This window comes from Saccostrea echinata, unplaced genomic scaffold (genome assembly GCF_033153115.1).
Source record: "Saccostrea echinata isolate AGI-Se365-2 ecotype Australia unplaced genomic scaffold, CSIRO_AGI_Sech_v1 ptg000033l, whole genome shotgun sequence".
Lineage (NCBI taxonomy): Eukaryota > Metazoa > Mollusca > Bivalvia > Ostreida > Ostreidae > Saccostrea > Saccostrea echinata.
Window position 1 is genome coordinate 15,985,722 of NW_026889782.1, and position 20,330 is coordinate 16,006,051.

The 20,330-nt window shown below is 34.1% G+C and overlaps 1 protein-coding gene across 1 annotated transcript in view; it reads left to right on the forward strand.

Annotated features, from left to right (window-relative positions):
- Positions 1–555: 555 nt before the first annotated feature.
- Positions 556–20,330, forward strand: part of LOC133198191 (uncharacterized) — a 54,692-nt gene continuing 34,917 nt past the window's right edge. Inside the window, exons 1-2 of the mRNA XM_061334320.1 lie at positions 556–1,043; positions 12,949–13,119. Of these exons, the coding sequence (XP_061190304.1) occupies positions 556–1,043; positions 12,949–13,119 (659 nt within the window). The remainder of the gene's footprint in view (positions 1,044–12,948; positions 13,120–20,330) is intronic.

Below are 20,330 nucleotides of genomic sequence, written 5' to 3' on the forward strand. Positions count from 1 at the left end.
TATGGCCAAGGTTAAGTTTTTCAGGAGTATGTTAATCTCCAATGTCAAGTTCAAAATGTCAAAATGTTGTTATCCAAATGAAGGTCTTGTTAAAAAGAATTCATATCTGAAATATAAAGGCCCTAGTATTAACTGTTCAAAAGTTAAGGCCAAGGTTAACGTTTCTTTTTTTTAAAGTGGGTAAAACTCAAAGGATAAGGTCAAAAGGTCAAAGTTGTTGGTATCCAAAGGAAGGTCTTGTCAAAAGGAATACACATGTGAAGTATGAAAGCCAAAGCACCAACTGTTCAAAAGATATAGCCAAGGTTAAAGTTTGAAATTTTTTTTTTGCAAAAGTGGGTCAAACTCCAACGTCAAGGTCAAAAGGTTAAATATGTTGGTACCCAAAGGAAGGTCTTGTCACAAGGAATGCACATATGAAATATAAAAGCCATAGCTCCAAGCAATCAAAAGTTATGGGCAATTTTATAGTTCTATATGTAAAAGGTCCCTGGCCTCAGAGAAGTCATAAGATCGGGCACGGGATACAAAAATTTCAATACTCTTTGTTTCACAATGGCGTCTCCTGATGACGATCCATTTCAGCCACCCAGATTTAATAGAAAAAGGCCAACAACATCCTTTTGCCGTGGTTCGAGTTCAAGCGATACAACAGGAAACTATGGTGCGAGGCCAAAAAGATCGCATCTTCATGCTGACCTAAATACTATTTCAAAGTGGACCACGAAAACACTCGATGAATTCGGAATAGCATATTACAACGATCCAATTACTATTGAGGAATTCACTATCAAAATTCAGTCAAGAGCGCACGAGGTGTGTGATAAGAAGGTGCCAGATTTTGTTTCTACTCTTAAAACGTTATGCAAGAGAGGCCTTGTTTTTTCTCTTGATTTACCAGAAAAAGAGACACTGAAAAGTTTGGATAAATTATCTGATTCTACTACAAGGCTTCGAGAAATTCTTAACAATTTTGACACGTTTATTAATGATGTATTAAAAAAAGAGGATGAATATCTTGGCAAAGAATGGCGAAACAAAGCGTAAGTATGTCGAAATTTTTACTGCTTAATTAAAAAGGTCCAACATAATATCTTCAGGCCAAATAAAAAAATATGTGTGGTTCCGGTTACCCGACCTTCCCTATTTTATACCTCCGACCCTAAACTTTTTTTTGGGAATTTTCATATTTTTTCCGGAATTTCCCCCGATTTCCATCAATGGCTCCAGTTTAAGTTTTAGTTTCAGCAATGACGGCCTCCTTGCAAAACATAGTGCAAGCGTTTAATAATGTTAAATCCAAAGCAAGCTAGCATGTAGGTGTCCCCTACCAATATTGACTAGTATATTATCACACCACATCTAAATGCCATTTGCAAAGCAGTGATAGGTATTGTTTAGAAAAAATTAAGAAAATCATTTTGTTAAAAAAAAAAAAAATCCCTACCTACCTACCCTATTTTTTTTGGAAGTGTAACAGGAACCACACATATTTTTTTGTTTGGCCTCATTTAGCTATATACATGATATAGCTTGAATTAGCACTAGCAGCAGCTACACACCCTGAAACAGTCAGAGACACGGTACTACCCCCAAAAAAGGGTTGCAAAAAACATTTTAAACCTTGGGGGCCATGTGGGTTCTTCCCAACTTCACAAGTTTTAATAGCCCACACTGATATTTTGGCACCCACAATTTTCTGTTCACTTACCAGGTCCAGCACAATCTCTTGATTTAGCTATATAGCTTGAAATAGCTATATAGCTTTATTAAGCTATTCAAAATAGCTTGATAAAGTTATTTATATACAGTTTTTCACAAAAATGTTTTTTTGTAAGAAATAGACAAAAAGTCGCAAGTATTTGACTATTCATATATGTACTATGGGCTATCAAAACAACAACCGAAATCAAAGATAGTTCTAACATTGCAGCATTTGAATACTTTTAAGCAAAAGATGTATTTCCATTGTTTGAGTTACTGTACACTACCTTGTGTGCGTTGAGGCATGGATAAGTATGATTGCTTCTTGTTGTACTGAATTATTACCAATCAATTATCTTGTTGACCATAATTGGCCTCCTTTATAATTTCATTGAAGAAGTAACTGTATCATTTGCTTTATATAGCCTCAAAACATTTAGAAATTTGAGAACAAAGTCTCTCAAGAGATTTTAAAAAGTGATTTTTACATGCATCAATATCAGATGAGTTCAAGGTTGAATATCATCACTGCAGCAAGGTGCAACTTTTTGTCCATGGTGAGAAAATTACACATTTAAGAAAAAAGTGTGATAAAATAGCTAAATCAAGCTATTCTGAATAGCTTAATAAAGCTATATAGCTAAATCAAGAGATTGTGCAGGACCTGCTTACTTAGTAAAAAAAACTTTTATCATAATCTCAGATAAAAATACTTTATTGTCCACAGTATTTCTTTTCAATTTTTCCTGCAGATTTCGACACCACTTGTATGAAGGAGCCATAGTGCATTTGATAGGCATTTTCGCCTACTCTACTAGTGATTTCTTAAAATTGAATACATTGTTGAACCAAAATTTTGCCATACAATCTTAGTTTATACATGCATAAAACCAGATCAAACAATAATGATATTTCAATGTTAATAGTTCATTGTAGTAATAATATTTCATTGTGTAGTTTCAAGTTTGTTCAAATCATGACCCCCTGGGGGTAGGCCAGGGTGGGGCTACAACAGTGGGTCAGGATTTACATAGGAATATATAAGTGCAATGGTTAAGGGGTATTTGAGTAAAATGCACTAAAGACTTCAAATAGTGGAATGACCTGACAACCCTTTGAATGGACTAGCCAAAGAGTACATATATAAGGCAAGGCTTTGGGAAAGTCTGCATGGTCAGGCATTCAGAAACTAGCTGGAGAGGTTGGATGCTAAATCAGCAATAAAGAAGTTTAAAAGTATTCCATTTCTAATAGCAAAAGATTCTATGAAATTGAATACATAACAGATGTGTAGGTGTTGAATACTCAGTATATTAAGACCCATTATGACAAGGAAACTATTTTCTGTGACGTCATACAGTGGCTGCAACATTATTGTTGACAAACCAATTGTGTAGTATCGTTCGTGAAACATGCATGTTCGTTCGTGTATCGTGAGAGATCTTGCGTGTATCAGGCTCAATTAATTGTTTGTGGTTTTAATCAGGCGTGATCTTGCGGTAAGAAACTTACAAATTTCGTTTTGTAAGCTTTTATTGGATTGATTCTATGTTGTTTTACGTCCCATTGGAGAATTTCTCACTCATATAGAGATGTCACCATATAACGGTGAAGGGCTTCAAATTTTAACCTTTACTCAGCACCCAGGGCCATTGAGCAGTGAGGGATCTTTATCGTGCCAACGCCTGCCATGACACGGGGCCTCTCTTTTTAAGGTCTCATCCGAAGGACCCGCAACTTTCACTTCAAAGTGCTGAGCGCATGGCGAAGGAACAGTTGCTACCCATTTTTTATCGACTTAGGTCAGTCGCAGCCGAGATTCGAACTCACGACCTCCCGATCACGGAGCAAGCGCTCTACTGACTGAGCTAACGTGAATGGTAAAGCTTTTATTGGAATGTTATTTGTTAAAGAAGCATTTCGCTTGTCTGTATATTTTTAGCTCTACTGGTCAGAGACTTATGCGAAAGTAAGGTGTCCGTCTGTCTGTCTATCTGTCTGTCTGTAAACAATTTCTTTAAATGCTATTCCTCCTACAGTTTTGGTCTGATTTCAATATAACTTGGCACATAAGTAGACTACACTAAGATACATAATACTGTTTATCTGTTTTGATTTGGATGAACGGTGTTGCCATGGTTACTAAAAATAGAAATTTCTGTGAAATACATTCAAAATGCTACTCCTCCTACAGTTTTGGTGTGATTTCAATATAACTTGCAGTGATTTTTTTAGGGCAGATTTGGGGCCGAAATTCGGCCCCAGTCCCAATTGAAAATATGCCTGTATTTTCCCAAAATGTATTGAAAGTTTTCCCAAAGAAAAACTTGCAAAATATGTGATTGAATTCAGTTTGTTTAGTGCATGTTTTTCAGTGAAGTTCAAGCAGGTTTTGTTGTTCAGCCGTGTTGGGTTTCTTCATAATTAGATATTTCATACCACTATTGTTCTTGATATAAGTAATTAGATAATACATACCAAGAATAGTCTTGATTTGTTATAACAATTGTTTGTTAAAGTAATACAAAGACAAAAACAATGTTTTTTGACAATGCTTTTTATGTGCCTGGGTTTTCTTGGAAATTCTCAATTTAGCCTAATTGACGCTGGAATTCCTAATTCTCAGAGGGCCCCAGCCTCCAGTCCCAAAGTACTGAAAAAAAACACTGACTTGGCACACAAGTAGACTACACTAAGATACATTATTCTGTGTATCAGGTTTTGATTTTGATGAACAGTGTTGCCATGCTTACTAAAAATAGAAATTTCTGTGAAATACTTTCAAAATGCTACCCTTCCTACAGTTTTGGTCTGATTTCAATATAGCTTGGCATACAAGTAGACTACACTAAGATACATTATTCTGTATATTGATTTTTGATTTTGGTGAACATTGTTGCCATGGTTACTAAAAATAGAAATTTCTGTGAAATGCATTCAAAATGCGACTCCTCCTACAGTTTTGGTCTGATTTAAATATAACTTGGCACAAAAGTAGGGGTGAAACGATACACCTCCTTCACGGTTCGATACGTATTGTATAATTTTGTCTCGGTTCGGTTATTTTCGATACGATACATTTTGATAGAAGGAAACAAATTCTACGTTGTTTTATGCTTTCTTTTTCTAAATCTAGTCACATATTTTACGAATTTTATTTGCAAATTGACTAGAAGAAATTGATTAAAATTATTTGACTGTCAAAAATTATTTTACAAGCAATCAGTCATCAAAAATTTACGTTTTCTATACTTATTTATTCTGAGTAACGTGTTATACCTTATGCCAAACCCGACTGAATAACGATCCCGACCGAAAAATGAACCGAACCGAAAATTAGAGATTTTGCACCGTGTATCAAACCGAGAAAAAATACCGCGGTGCATCGATACCGCGGTGAACCGTTTCACTCCTACACAAAAGTAGACTACACTAAGATGCAGAATTCTGTATATCAAGTTTTTGATTTTGGTGAAGTGTTGCCATGATTACAAAAAAAGTGAATTTCTTTTATATACTTTCAAAACATTACTTTGCCTACAGTTTGGTCTGATTTTAATATAACATGGCAAGTAAACTACACTAAGATACATAATTGTCTTAATTGCTTTTTTGATTTTGATGAATAATGTTGCCATGGTAACTAAAATCAAAATTTCTCTAAAACTCTTTTAAAAGGCTACTCCTTCTACAGTTTTAGTCTGATTGCAATTCATCTTGCCACAAAAAGAGCGTAAAACAAGGATTACTATTTATTTATTGCTGTTGCAAAGTTTTAAGTCCAAGTGCTACTTTTCTCTTCCTTAATTGTTACAAGTACAAACCAGGAGAGCTACAGTCTTGACAAAGACTTCTGGTTTTAATTGAAATAAAAGAAATGAAGCGCGGTGTTCATAATTGAACGAACTAATTTTATCTAGTAATTAAGCAATAAAGTGAGTCGTAACATTTTGTATTCTCTTTAAAAATATATTTTAGATTTTAACGAATTTTCCTCCAATAAAAATTTTGTCTACTGCTTATTGTAGTCAAGATATTTTTTATATCAAAATATTAAAAATGTATATCATTACAAAACGATAAATAAATAGCTCTCAATGCTTTCATAAATATTTATGCGGCAAATGTATGCGACATGATTGTTGATGTTACTTAAATACCGACTGAGCTACCCAGGCTGATATCCATGGCCCATACCATTACATTCCTCCTCCTTAAATTGTCTTCGGCCTCAAATACACAACCCAAGTTCTTATTAGACCCTGGGAGGACTTTCACCTGTAGACTAGACCGGGAATCGAACCCGTGACCCCTGCATCACTAGTCAGTAGGGCAGTGCAATGATTTCGATATTTCGATATATTGCTATTTGTTAACAAAAAAAATCGTTTTTCCAGTACCGATACGTGCAAAATGCTTGGCTTAATGGCTTTAGATTTATAAAGTAAAATATGAAATTTATGATGTCAGAAACATATTCAGTCGTGTCAAACAGTACCAAACAGTAAAGGTTTCTGTTGTTTGGTTGCATTTTGTTGCCAAACTGTAATAAAACCAACAAGAACTTCTTTTGTTACAACGTATTTATAAAAGTTTTATACATTCTGCTTATAATTGGAGGTTAATTAAAATAAGAAAAGAGCATTTTAACTGTTATTAAAAATATTGCAATACATATCTCAATACAGTTTCAAATATCGCAATATATCGCAGTATGAAAATCCCAACTGATACCCAGCCCTACTAGTCAGGTGCTCTATTGACTGAGCTACCCAGGCGGATATCCATGGCCCAAACCATTACACTGCTGCAATGAAGTAGACATAAACACCTTAAGTTTTTTTTTGAGATAAATTATACAAATATAAATGTTTTTCATGCTCATCATTTTGCTTTGAGTGGCTGCTTAATTACTGTACATTCCCTATTTTTCGTAAGAACTTATTTTCGCGAAATGGCTCATTAACGTAAAATTGCGAGAACAATAATTAGCGAGTGGACGGTTATCAAGAGATTTTTACATTGATTTCAGCACCATAAAAATAAAAGTGAGTAATTTTATTTCATGAGTGGTGCTTATCGCGAAATTACGCGATAATTAATTCCTTGCGTATATTTAGGAATCTACAGTAAGCCTTTTGAAGAGTGATCTTTATTGATATAGCCTGGAAGCAATTAATTCTGAATGTTCATTCAGTTGTCAAATACAGCAAATGATGACATCGTTTAAGGTATCCGACCCATATTAGGACCAAATTTTCTAATCTAAAATATCCATCCTGTATTAAATACTCTGATATTAATTCAAAGCATTTTATGGTAGAAAAGGATTTACCACGAGAAATTTTCAAAAATTTATTTACCTAAGCAGTAATTAATTAATGAAGATTGCATTGAGGTCTATGGGGACAAGCAAATTTTTGAAAATTAAAATTTAAATACTAAGAATATAAATAAATGCTGTGGTGGAATGTTGCATTTAATTATTAGGAATGGAAAAAACATTGAAAACTAATAGATTTTTTTTACAATTGATTTTTATTGATTAAAAGCAAAGAGGGATAACTCTTCAAGGACAGGACAAGGTAAAAAAAAAAAGGACACATTCCACTTTTACATATTGATACTAAAACATGAATATTATGTCTACATATACTGAGTATTTAGCCAATATATGTCTGTTACATACATTCAGATTCATTGAATCTGAGGCTCTTATGGGTCAGATACCTTAATTCAGATCTAAAACTAGTTCCTATCTTTCATTAAAAAATGGATTTCCTGCAATCAAAAATGAATGTAGAGATGCAAAAGAAAAATTATTAAAATGAATGCTGCTTAATACCCTTACCTTTTTAAATTTTAATGGAAAATGTCCCTTTTTATACGCCCGTCTTTAGACGGGACGTATTATGTTAAGGCGTTCATGTCCGTCTGTCTGTCTGTTAGCTTTTCTTGTGTCCATGGCTCATAACTTTAATACTATTAGGCCTAGGATTATCAAACTTTGTAAGCTGATACTTCTTGGATAGAAGGTGTGTTGTGCACAAAAAGTAGGTCGGTCTGACCTTTAATTAAGATACTATGGCCAAATATGAAAAAATCCTGTCCAGCTCATAATTTGAAAACTATTAGACTTAGAATCATCAAACTTGGCCAATTTATGGATCTTATGTAGAAGGTGTGTTGTGACCTATTTCAAGGTCACTGTGACCTTTAATTGAAGTTAAATTTTAAAAAAATATGTCTTTTTACTATTAAATTACACAATCCCAAAAAATGTAAGAGTGTTGCAGTATCCTTATTAGAAAAATGTTAAGAAAATACTTATTTTTTTTCATTATATACTTTACAGCAATCTATAACAAATGTAATGTTATAAGAGAAATTCCACCCCTCCCATGGGTGTAATTATCAAGCACTGGTCAAGGAGAATTTTGATAACAGAAAATTGCATGTCAAATTAGAGGAAAATTAATGAGTTTAGTGTGAGGAGCTAACTGGTAAAGCATCTCTGATCAAGCAGGTGTTATCTATATCTCTTGGGAACTGTGGAATCAGCATGCCCGATGTCCTTATATGAATTACAGCTTAAAACAAGTCTGATTTTAAATCTAAATATGTCGTCAAGTATTTAAAAACAAATGTTTTAATTATGGTAGATAGTCCCTTAATGTATCTAAGAGTCATGCAGGAACCTTATTAAAAATATTGCATGAAGATTACACAAGTTTTTTCTCTCTTTATAAATCTTTGTAACAAATTAAAAAAAAATCTTTGTTTTCAAATTTAATTTCAGAATGACATAAATATGCCTTTTTATTACACAGCAGATAGTGCAGATCCATTCATCTCTTGGGAGTAATGATTGGACATGCATCCAGTTAAAGATTAATCAATGAGTTCAATGTAGGAAGGCTAGCTTTTGTTAGAGCATCTCTGATCAAGCAGCTCTTATCTGTATCCTTTGGGAATTATACAGAAGAACTACTGGTCTATTTATAGCATATGTCTTTATGTCCAGCCTTTTATTAGGTCACCTGAGTTTACTCAGGGGACCTATTGCTATCTGTTTTCGTCCGTCAGCGTGCGTCGTCCGTAGTGCGTTAACATTTGAACATTTTCAGCTTCTTCTCTGGAACCACTGAACCAATTTCAACCAAATTTGGCCCATAGCATCTATATGTGAAGGGGAGTAAAAATTACGAAATTAATGACCCCTACCCCCCTGGGGCCTGAGGGGTGGGGCTAAAACCATCAGAATTAATGCAATCTTTAAAAATCTTTTTCTTTACTCCTGGGCATCAAGCAGGCAAACTCTTGGCATGAATGTAATAAGCATTGAGCCCTCTACCTAAATTGTGAAATTTATGGCCCCAGGGTCAGGGGTTCTGGTGCTAGGGTGGGGCTCTGTTGAATATGTAGTGAAAAGCATTATTCTTAAAAAATCTTCTCCTCTGCTCTTGGGTATTTAGGAAACAAACAATATGCATAGTTATGATGAGGAAAGGTGTCTCTTCTAAAATTGTGAATTTCATGGCCCCTGGGTCAGGGGATCTGGTGTTAGGGTGGGTATCTAATGATTATATAGTGAAAATGCATTAATTATTCAAAAATCTTCTCCTCTGCTCCTGGGTATTAAGCCGATGAACTAAGTACATAGTTATGATGAGAAAGAGTGCCTCTTCCAAAATTGTGAATTTCATGGCCCAAGGGTCAGGGGTTCTGGTGTTAGGGTGGGGCTCTGTTGAATATATAGTGATAATGCATTATTTCTTTAAAAAGCTTCTTCTGTGCTCTTGGATATTATGAAAACAAAATAAATACATAGTTATGATGATGAAAGGTGCCTCTTCCAAAATTGTGAATTTCATGCCCCAGGGTCAGGGGTTCTGGTGTTAGGGCAGGGTTCTGTTGAATATACATGTATAGTGAAAATGCATTATTTCTTTTAAAAATCTTCTCTGATCCAGGGCAAACAAGCTGAAGGCATAGTTATGATGAATAAGGGTGCCTATTCCTATATTGTGAATTTAATGGCCCCCTGGTCAGGGGTTCTGGTTTTAGGGCGGGGCTCTAATGATTACATAGTAAAAATGCAATAATTCTTTGACAATCTTTTCCTTTTCTCCTGGGTAATAAGCCGATGAACTAAGAGTATAGTTATGATATGTAAGGGTGCCTGTTCCAAAATTGTGAAATTCATGGCCCCTAGGTCAGGGGTTCTGGTGTTAGGGTGGGGCTCTGTTAAATATATATTGATAATGCATTATTTCTTTAAAAATCTTTTTCTTTGATCCTGGGTATTTAACAAACAAACTGATGCATAGTTATGATGAGTAAAGGTGCCTCTTCCAAAATTATGAATTTCATGGCCCCTGGGTCAGGGGTTCTGGTGTTAGGGTGGGGCTCTAATGATTACATAGTAAAAATGCAATAATTCTTTGAAAATCTTCTTCTTTTCTCCTGGGTATTAAGCTGATGAACTAAGATTATTGTTATGATATGTCAGGATGCCTCTTCCAAAATTGTGAATTTTATGGCCCCTGCATCATGGTTCTGGTGTTAGGGCAGGGCTCTAATGATTACATAGTGAAAATGCATTAATTCTTTGATAATCCTCTGCTCTCTTTCTGGGTATTAAGTAAGCTTACTAAATGTAAAATTATGATGAGCAAGTGTGCCTCTTTCGAAATTGTGAATTTCATGGCCTCTGGTTTAAAACATGAATCCATTGTGGCGAAGTTGTTGCTTGATACTCAGGTGACCTATAAGGCCCGTGGGCCTCTTGTTTTAAAATTAATTTGGTATAGATTAAGTTGTTAAGACTAAATTGATATTGTTTAGTATATTTTTATTTAATTTTTTGAAAATATCAACTAACAAATTTCAGAGCATCATATCTCACAAATATGAAAGATGGGGGGGGGGGGGGGGGCAGATGGGCATTTGTCAAGCTCTAACACAACCAGTTGAGGATGTATAATGTAATATTTGTTATAATAAATGCCTACACCACAGGAGATGTATAAAAAAAATTATTATAAGGAATGGAAAAATCATGGAAATCCTTGTATTTGGTTGAGTACATGATTTTCTTGCACTCTAAACTGTTTATGATAATTGAACAATATTTGACGGTCGTATCATGCTGTGGCGGGGCACTTTATTCTTAGCGGGAATGTCGATAAAATTTATCATGACCAGTGTAATCACGGAGATTTGTGCATTTGTTGTTGTCAAATACGTGCTTGAAATCTTGTAAACATTGGTACAAAAAAGTGTTTGTATGCTCCCAGGTCAAATCATGCGATATCTAACAAGATTTTATGAGAGTTGGCTTCAAGAATGGCTACTCAAGCGAACCAAAAATGGTTTTGACAAAACTGTTATAGAAATGCGGTAGATTTATGAATAAAAGCGTTAGCATTTCTTGGCCCATGGGTTAGGAACTGTGGTGTTAGGGTCAGGCTCTTTTGATTTTATAGTGAAAATGCATTTTATTCTTTAAAAATCTTCTCAGCTCTTGGGTATCAAATAACAGGGATTTATCAGTACCCTCTCAGGGGCCGAAATTCGGCCCCATTCCCAATTGAAAATAAGTTCAATTTTTCCCAATTTGGCAGTATTTTTTCCCAATTGGTGAACAATGCTTTTATATTTAATTAACACAAAGTAAAATTGTCAGATTATCTGTAATTTTCCTCTGTTTAACTCATTTAGCAAACCTACAGCCATAACATGTTTTAAAAAACACTGTAAAACATCGCCGACTTTTACTCCGAATTTCCTCTGTTTTTCTGAAAATGGAGATATTGTGTTATTATGTAGATTTATTAAGTTATTTCAACCTACTCAATTGATCTATGAGTGAATGGTAAGAACTGTAGGCATTATTTCAGATAGAAAAATATATTTTCAATGGATTTTTACAAATTAAAATGGAACTTAGTATAATTTTTAAACTGCAGGAGGTTTATAACATCCAGAAACAGATAAATTCTTAAATGACCTAAATTGGAATCTCATATACACATGTACTACCTTAAGTTATATAAATACTTTATACTCAATGAAGCCATATTTAGTGTTTTTTAAGTCTATTATTCTGATAATTGATCTTGTATGATGAAGTTGGATTATTAATTTGTCTGTTTGGTTGCCCAAATTAGAGTTCATGCTGAAATGTTAAATGAATTACATTGAATTACATATGAATACATGATGTAAGCAAGATTTTTTTATTTTTCCCAATTTCATCAAATAGCCGATAATTTTTTCCCAATTCCCCAAAAATGGCGTTTCCCAAAATAGGCTGATAAATCCCTGAATAACTTTGGTATCTGAACATGCTGAAAAAATAAGTGCATAGTTATTATAAGCAAATGTGCCTCTTCCAAAATTATGAACATTGTCATGATTGTGGCATCTGGATCAGGGGATCTACAATCTGGTAATAGGGTGGAGTTGTGTTAAATCTGAAAATGCATTATTTCTTTGATAATCTTCCTTTCTGCTCCAGGAGAGAGCAAAGAGCAAACAAAGTTGTAATAAGCAAAGGTATTATACTAGATTTTTGAAATTCTAGACCACAGTTAGTCAAGTGCTGTGGCACTAGGCAGGGCCTTTATATTAATTTGTATTCTGCTGAGAGATTATTATTCACCTATGATAATGAATCACTGTAAATAACTTAAAAGCAATTGAAAAGTCAGGTAAAAGACTTGAACAAGAATTTTCATGTTACATGTACCTTCATTGTCTTTAATGGTCAGGTAGATAGACTAATAAAAAAAAATGGATCATAAGAAAATGAGACAAAATTCCATTATCTTTTTATATTAGGGAATGAGATAGTGCTATTAATGGTGCTCAGCAATGTTTTTTATTTAGTCTGTGTGATGGTAGTGACAAATTCACAGGGGGAAGTACAGGCAAAGTTAATTGATGTAATTTAAGATCTGTTAAGTACTAAGTAAAAGACTAATTATTTTGTTGATTCCTGATAAGCCCACTTGCTCATGCTTGTGGTCACCATAGCTTTATCAGATTATTTTCTTACATTATATAATTTTAGGGATCTTCTATAGTTTTGTATTATACTTAGGTGACCTTAAGGCCCTTGGGCCTCTTGTTAGGAATTTATATTTTATTTAATATATATTATTTAATAGGAAAACATGCAATTTTTTTTTCAATGAAAATATATTTTTACATCAGATATTTATTTTTCTTTTGTTTCAGGTTATTCTTTGCTTGGTCTCACAATGTGCGAAGTTTCCTCAACTACTACAAAAAGTTTCTAGATATAATGAATTCAAGCATGACTGAAAGTTGGTTAGCAAAACCAGTTAGAGAAGCACACTTGCAAGAACTGTTTATGGTCTTTTCCAAAATTTTTTTTTTGGAGCCAGAGTATGTACCATTTTATAAATATTTCTTAAGATTTACAGATATAGGACACATATGAGTATTTTGTCTGGCATCTGTCCTTTTATTAGCTGCCAGAATCTCAAGTGAGATTTTCTTATCAAACTTTGTCCAGCATTTATATCTACTGTTTCAGAGATTTATCAATGCTGTTTTAACTATCAGTAAAAGGTACCTTTCCCCTTTAAAAGTATGTCAAAAATTCCCTTTTAGTTATGAGAAATTTCCTGGTTAACAGACATGTAACATTTAAATTATTAGGGCCCAGCTCTGCGGGTGCCCTATAGTGATCAGTCTGTCCATCCGTCCGTCCGAGATCTCTTTCCTTGGCCCAATCTGGCTCATACTTCACTCACAGAGTGTCTTTGGGTAAAGGGTGTGCAGTGACCTTGAACCATGTTTCTAGGTCTAAGGTCAAGGTCATAGCAGAATTATATGGAAAATCCTTGTCCGGAGCATATCTTCTCTCCTCTTGGTCCAATGTGGCTCACACTGTCAATGGATGTGCAGTGACCTTGAACAAAGTTTTTAGGTCAAGAGTCGAGGTCAAAAATAGTCTCTCTATTCAAATTCTTGTCCAGAGCATATTTTCTCTCTCCTTGGCACATTGTGGCTTATACTTCACCACAGAGTGTCTTTGGGTAAAGGTCAAGGTCATAGCAGAATTATATGAAAAATCCTTGTCCGGAGCATATCTTCTCTCCAATATGAACCATACTTCACATAGGGTGCCACTGGTCAATGGATGTGCAGTGACCTTGAACGAAGTTTCTAGGTCAAGGATCAATTTCAAAAATAGCCTCTCTGTTTAAAATCTTTGTTCGGTGCATAATTTCTTTCCCTTAAGTCCAGTCAGCCTCAAACCTTACCAATTGACTTAGGGTACGGAACAATTGTGATTTCCATCCATATTTCTGATAGATGATATGCAACAATTTTCATAGAGGATATGCAGCATTCGTGATTTTTGTGCCATTTTTTGATAGGAGGTATTGAGCACTCGTAATTTTCTTGCCATTTTTTATTAGAACAAGGATAACATAGAAGCCCTTTAGACTCAAACAACACATCCCTTAATAGTACACAAATGTTCCTCTTCAAAATAAACCCTTTCAGATACCTTATATTTTCATTTCATTGATGAAAGCGGGGCCCTTTGAGATGGCCACCATCTCAATGATATCTAGTATTGATTTATGATAGTTCTAGAAATAACCCCCATTAGCACCAAGGATGCAGATTTCCAGAAGGGCATATCCCTGGACTCACACCTCCATCGCTGAATGTCTTAGCAATAAAAAACTGCTGATATTTTGGTAATACCTCTTAGGTATAGAATGAAAGTAATATCTGAAGTCTACAATGATATGTATTAAGATGAATTTTAAGCATAAATCATGTAAATTATTCATACATATATGTATTGAAATGGGAGATATTTTGGTTTGTTTACAATTTTTAAGCCAGCTAGGTGCTATTCTGAGGACATGATGTCAGAAACTTATTATATTCCCCACAAGTTTAGGGGGTACATTTATATTGGAATCAGCATGTCTATGCACTTTTCAACTTAGATTTTTGGCCATATCTTGATTACAGAGATGAAATTTGTTAGTGCAACTCCTCTTAAACCGCTGCACAGAATTTGGTCAAACTTTGCAGATCTTAGTACACAATGTGTAGATGTGCATATTACCAGGAAATTCTGATTACATTATTTTTCTGGGAATTTCGGCACTTTTCAACTTAGATTTTTGGCTATATCTTGAATATAGAGATGAAGTTTGTTAGCGCAACTCCTCTTAAACCGCTGCACAGAATTTGATCAAACTTTGCAGATATTTAGTGCACAATGTGTAGATGTGCATATTACCAGGAAATTCTGATTCCATTATTTTTCTAGGAATTTCATCACTTTTCAACTTAGATTTTTGGCCATATCTTCAATATAGAGATGAAATTTGTTAGCGCAACTCCTCTTAAACCGCTGCACAGAATTTGGTCAAACAGATCTTAGTACACAATGTGTAGATGTGCATATTACCAGGAAATTCCGATTCCATTATTTTTGCCCTAAGAGTTTTGCCTATTATTGAAGAAACTTTCCAGCTAGGTAATAAGGAAGTCCACGAATCAGCTTTTGTAATGAAGTTTTATGTGAAATATTTTATGACCTTAAGGAGGTTGGATCCTGTTATCAAAAGTATTGAGAACTTTTTATCAAGTATATTTTTGAAATCTAGACACATAGCTTAATTAAAAATCAAAACCAAAAATGGGGGTCAATGCACTTCTTTCGGCGCTACGGAGCATTTAGTATGTCCTTTTTGCACTGTAATTACGTCTAACACATAAATCAAGTTTTTCCTCTAATATTTTTTATCCAAATAAATTATGGGAACAAATACAGTCTTTTTTCATCTTGAATAGTCTCTTGAAAATTTGTGACATCAAAAAAAGTTTCAAATTACTTTGCATAGTCAATGATTTGACCTTTGTACACTCAAAAAATTTCATTTTTCTGGTATTAAAATTTTACAAGCAATAAAATCATTTGAAAGTAAGGACATTTTTCTGAGTTTAAGCAGAATGGTTAAAATTATCTTGTTTATTCAGAAAATAAAATTAAAAGTGGGGGTCTGTGATGTTAATTTTTAGATAAAACTAAAATAGCGCTAATTTTTAGCCTAAAATGGGCTATTTTTTCTCCAGGACTTTCATAATATATTTGTTATGTTTGTCCAATATGATGACAGAATTCATGACAGTTAATTTAATATATTATTTAGGACCAGCCTAAAACATTTCACTGCTCAAAATAACTTTGTGTGCAGGCTGCATGTAAAAATAGGAATCCAAACTTAACAATACTGTAAATATTTTGAATGAGAAAAATTGATCATTTTCTTCTATAAAACCTTCTGCCACAAAATATAGTTCCTGGGCTAACTTAATGCTTTCAGTATGGAATTTAATCATGGGGTTTTAATTGAATATAGTTAAATTAGCATTGCAGAATCCAAATTTATTCCAAGAACGAAAACATTATGCAGAATTTTTTAGATAGAGGTCTACACAAAAATCTGCCCAAAAGCTCAGGAACGAACCCCGTTTAAAAACCCCTATTGATTTTGAGATCAAAATATTAATGATTTAACACAAACACACACATAAAATCTTGGATACTTCTCCCCCCCCCCCCCCCCCATATTGGTGCTTTGTCTTAAATAATTTCATAAGTACAGTATATAAACAGATTCATATGACTACATCATAATTTTGTTTCCATCAATTATTTAAATGTGTAAATTGTCATGTGTTGGACATGGACTAATTTGTTTGTTTGTTTATAGTTTTAACATCCCTCTCGAGAATTTATCACTCATATGGAGACGCCACCACTTGCCGGTGGAGAGCTGCAAATTTTGACCTATACTCGGCACTCAGGGCCATTGAGCAGTGAGGGATCTTTTTCGTGCCAGCATCTACTACGACATGGGACCTCGGTTTATACGGTCTCATGTGAAGGCATGCTCTCCACTTCCCACATTGGGATTCGAAACCTGCGACATAAGGATTAACTCCTTACATCACGACTCTAGAGCAGACGCTCTACCACTGCGCCACGCAGGTGACTGACATAGACTTACACTCATTAACAACTCTGTATATGATAAGTGTCATAGTGACACCTACATGTTGCACATCATTTTTTTCAGCAAGCACTCTGCTACACTGTGCATAACTACTGCACTAAATTTCCTGAAACTTTGTAGGTATTTCAGACATAATGTATAGATTTGTATATTACCATGAAATTTTTCTTCCATTATTTATCTAGAAACTTCAGCCCAATTAAATTTGTAAACAAAGATTTGAATGTCCTTATATGCAAGAAGTTTTGATGTGATGATTTTTTGCAAGTAATGCCCCTTTTTGAATTATACTGTGTATTAAAATGCACTGTGCCATTCATTACATGTTGCATTGTCGAGTTTTGGGGGAGTGTGGGTACAAGAGCTTGCTCACTTTTTCTTTCATTTTCTTTCATTTTTATTAGTCCCCTGCCAGAGAAATAGGAGGGGACTATAGGTTTCCTCCTCATCCTTCTGTCTAGCTGTCCCTCTGTCTGTCAGTCAGTCCAATTTGTTTTTCCGCATTTTTTTTCTAAATGCTTGCAGATTTGAGCTGATTTTTGGTGGGTGATGGTATCTTTATGAGTTACAGATCAAATTTGGATTTCGTTCTGCTTCAATGATTTTTGACAGAATTATAGCCTTTTTAATTTTTAAGGGTTTTTCTTAATTTTTTTTCTAAATGCTTGCAGATATTGAACTGATTTTTGTATGTGAGTTTACCTTGATGAGTTGAAGACCAAATATGGATTTTGTTTTGCTTCAATGATTTTTTGACGGAATTATGGCATTTTCAATTTTTAATGGTACCCAGATTACACTTGCCAATAGGGGACTAGTATTGCTAATTCAATACTCTCAGAATGCTTGTTTACTTAGTGATTTTTGTTTCATGTATAGTTTTGATACATAGGAACAAGAAACTTACCAATCTGTTGGGAAAAAAAGTTAATTTTAGCTTAAAACTATCAAAATTTAGTTTCATGGTAGATATAGTCCTTACAAATATAAAAGTCATTAAAAAGATATTAATTAATTATTGAAAATTTTGCATCATGATTACAGTTTTTTCTTTTGTATAAACTTTGGGGTTATAAACTTTGGGGGCCTTAGGGTTAGGTCTAAAGCCATCAAAATCTGTTCTATCTTTAAAAATATTGGACGTCAAGCGGTCAAGATGTTGGCATTTTTCTAATAATTAGCCTAAAGCATAACCACAATGAAATACCATATCATCTAAGTCTACTCCCTTGGTCTCCAATACGTTCTGTTTCCATTAGTGAACTCTTCAAAATTAGAGGTGTGTTCGGTCGTCTGACTGGGACAGCAAGGTGTTGCAGATAATGCAAAGCATACCAATCTCAATCCAATTTTGAAAGTTAAATGTATTTGTCATTCCAATTAAAGAATAGAAGAACTAAAAAACATATGCAAAGAGTGAGAACCCTAAATTTATCATCCATTAGTAGGTCATGATGACCTACTTTTTAAATTTTTTAAAAATTACTTTTTAAATTTTGCAGTCATTCTTTTTCAAAATGATATAGAGGCATATTTTGAACAATTTAAGGCCTATGCTCCTCAGACTTATCAAACTTTGTCAGTTGTTGTATCTTGGGTCCTCAGAGTACGTCAACTTAAAGTAGGTCACCTTTACCTACTTTCTGAATTTATTGCTAATCCTTTTCAAAACATTTAAGGTCATTAATTCGAATACTGAGAGGTTTATAATCATTAAATCTTGAATTATGATGCATCTTGGGGCCATAAAACATATTTATTAACAAGAGGCCCAAGGGCCTTAACAGTCACCTGAGTATAATACAACAATTTAGAAGTTAAATACACTGATAGATGAAGCTTTGTTGCCCTAAAGCAAGAGAAGTAGGAAGATCAGGATCAACAAAATAATTAGTCTAGTATTCAGTATCAACTCATAAATTAAATAGACACCGTGATGGAAAAACGGGAAAATTGACAAAAGTAGAATTTTTGCAAGACACATGCAAATTTTATTCAATTCTCGAAAGTATTAGGTTTCAGAAAATTACAGGTTTCAGAACCTAAAAAATCTACTTTTATGGAAAAAATATAAGTAAAAATAATTTTAGTTTGCCCCAACATGAAAATTGCTTCACTTCTTCCTCTTTAAGGTACGCATGCGCAGAAAAGTTGAAGAAGTTACCATGGTGTCAATTCCACGGATATAAATGTCGGATGACCGAGGATTTTTTATATAATCTTCAAAAAAAAAAATGATCAGAACTTATTCCTCACTTTTGATTGCTCCAATTCAATGTTGTTTACAAGTTTCATGCTAAAAATAAAAGACACATGACCTTGACATATGCTGTCATTGATGATAACAACCAAGCCATAGATACAACTTTTCTTTTTCCGGCACTTACATTCTGCAGTCTTTTCTTGCCTTTACCGTGCAGTTGAGATCTCAAAACTTCGCCTTATTCATATTTCTCATAAATCTTTAGCTTTATGATACAATTATCTTAAAAGAAACACATGATATTGACTCGCTGTGTAACTTTAAGTTCAAATCTGTCCCCCACTTAACACTATCACCATGCAGACTATAAACAAACTATTAGTGCTTCTGTACTAGTCTATTTTAAACCCATATTAAGACCTCTAGCATTGACCCCTCTTATGGTCTTTGAAGAACTTTTAATAAGATAAGTTATTTTTGTCTCATTTTTATTTATCTATTATTTTCAGGTCTACCTGATTATTAAAACTAAGAAAGTACTTTTTGAATTATACGATAAACATTCTTGCATAATTATCTTATTCTATTAACCTTTCAAATACATTATTTACAGTGATTAATTATCAAAGGTGAATGGAAAAGGGGAATAACTTCTCTCAGTAGAATACAAATTAATAGAGCCCTGCCGAGGACCAGAATGCTTAGACAAATGGTCCAGATGTTCAAAAATCTGGTAGAAATACGCTTACTTATATCATTTAAACTTTTACTCACTTTGCTTCTGATATGCCCAGAAGCAGAGAAGAATTTCACAGGTACAATGCATTTTCACTACAGGTTCAACAAAGCCTTAGCCTAACACCAGAACCCAAGACCAAGGGTCAAGAAATTTACAGATTTGGAAGAGTTACCCTCATCATCATAACTATGGACTTCAAAGAATTAACACTTTTCCATATATTATCAAAAGCCCCCCCCCCCCCCCCCCCCCCCCCCGTTATGCCAGAACCCCTGACCCTAGGACCACAAGATTTAAAAATTCTGTTCGAAGCTCCGATTCTCATCATAGCTAAGCAATTTATTTATCAGCTCAACACTAAGGAGCAGACTGGATTCATTAATGATTAATTAATAGAATTAATGTTTTTTCACTATATAATCAATAGAGCCCCCCCCCCCTCCTCAAGAACCCCAAAAACTGATTCCATATATTTAAAAATTTTGGAAGAGGCATCCTTGCCTATCATAATCATGCACTTAGCTTGTTTAAATAATCTCCAATAGCAGAGAAGAAGATTTTCAAAGAATCAATGCATTTTCACTATATAATCAATAGA